The sequence below is a fragment of the Austrofundulus limnaeus genome, unplaced genomic scaffold (genome assembly GCF_001266775.1).
Source record: "Austrofundulus limnaeus strain Quisiro unplaced genomic scaffold, Austrofundulus_limnaeus-1.0 Scaffold1094, whole genome shotgun sequence".
Taxonomy (NCBI): domain Eukaryota; kingdom Metazoa; phylum Chordata; class Actinopteri; order Cyprinodontiformes; family Rivulidae; genus Austrofundulus; species Austrofundulus limnaeus.
In genome coordinates this window covers 18,381-19,276 of record NW_013953496.1, presented here as the reverse complement: position 1 = coordinate 19,276, position 896 = coordinate 18,381, and the positions used below count along the sequence as shown (strand labels likewise).

The window sequence follows — 896 nt, the reverse complement described above, 5'->3', positions numbered from 1 at the left end:
TGATGAAGTTTCACATTGTAATTTCTTAGGTATTCCTCAAAAACTGTGATATTTTGAGACCCAGTGTCCTCATATGAGGACATCATTTTTTTTTTTTGCAAAAACCACTTCCTGTACCATGACAAAGTCTAGTTATTATACTTATTAGGTCCTATTAATCAAGTGTATCTTAGAGAAAGAAAAAAYGCATAACCAGAAAAAACTTGGGTCTCAGGAGGTTTGTTTTTTTTACAAATTGACATAATATTGTTCAAAAAGCCCTGGGTGTTCAGACGGTTACAAACCAGAAATACACCAACTGGGATTGTTTTCCATGATTACTACAACAGTCAGAGAACATGTTACCTTTGACATGTGCTGAGCTCCTCAGCGGTGACGTCTCAGGATCGTCTGGTTGAATCTCATCTGACTTCTTATAATAATACGGCTGATCTGGTGGTCCAAACCTCTTTAACAAACCACACAGGTACAGTTTCACAGCTGCACTACATCAACAACAACTTCCACACGTAAATGAGCTTTATACCTTATCAGGCCACATGAAGCTTATGAAAAGGATGATGGGAAGTCCAACGACGAAGACGTAAAGGCCCATGAGCCAGGGACGATGGTGGATGGACAGCAGGATGCTCTCCATGAGTCCAGCCTGGAGTTTACACAAACAGGAACATTTCATGCAGCTGACACCCAAACACTGGACCAATGTGACAGAARCTGAGGAACACAAAGGCCCAGGACTCTTTAAGGAATGCCTCTCACTGCCTCACATCATCTTGTGTTGAGAGATGACAGAGTTAGAGCTGTTTGGGTTGAACCTTAGAAGTACCAACAATCTCACATTATTGTTGGCCCTGTACAGGACCTGTACAGGACCTGTACAGGACCTGTACAGGTAC

At 41.9% G+C, this 896-nt stretch overlaps 1 protein-coding gene across 1 annotated transcript in view; it reads right to left on the bottom strand.

Moving 5' to 3' along the window:
• Window positions 1–345: 345 nt before the first annotated feature.
• The window catches only part of LOC106534123 (calmegin), a gene marked incomplete at its 3' end in the record, with an annotated part of 2,478 nt that continues 1,927 nt past the window's right edge, over window positions 346–896 (bottom strand). The window contains 2 exon segments of the mRNA XM_014030645.1: window positions 346–448; window positions 527–646. Of these exon segments, the coding sequence (XP_013886099.1) occupies window positions 346–448; window positions 527–646 (223 nt within the window).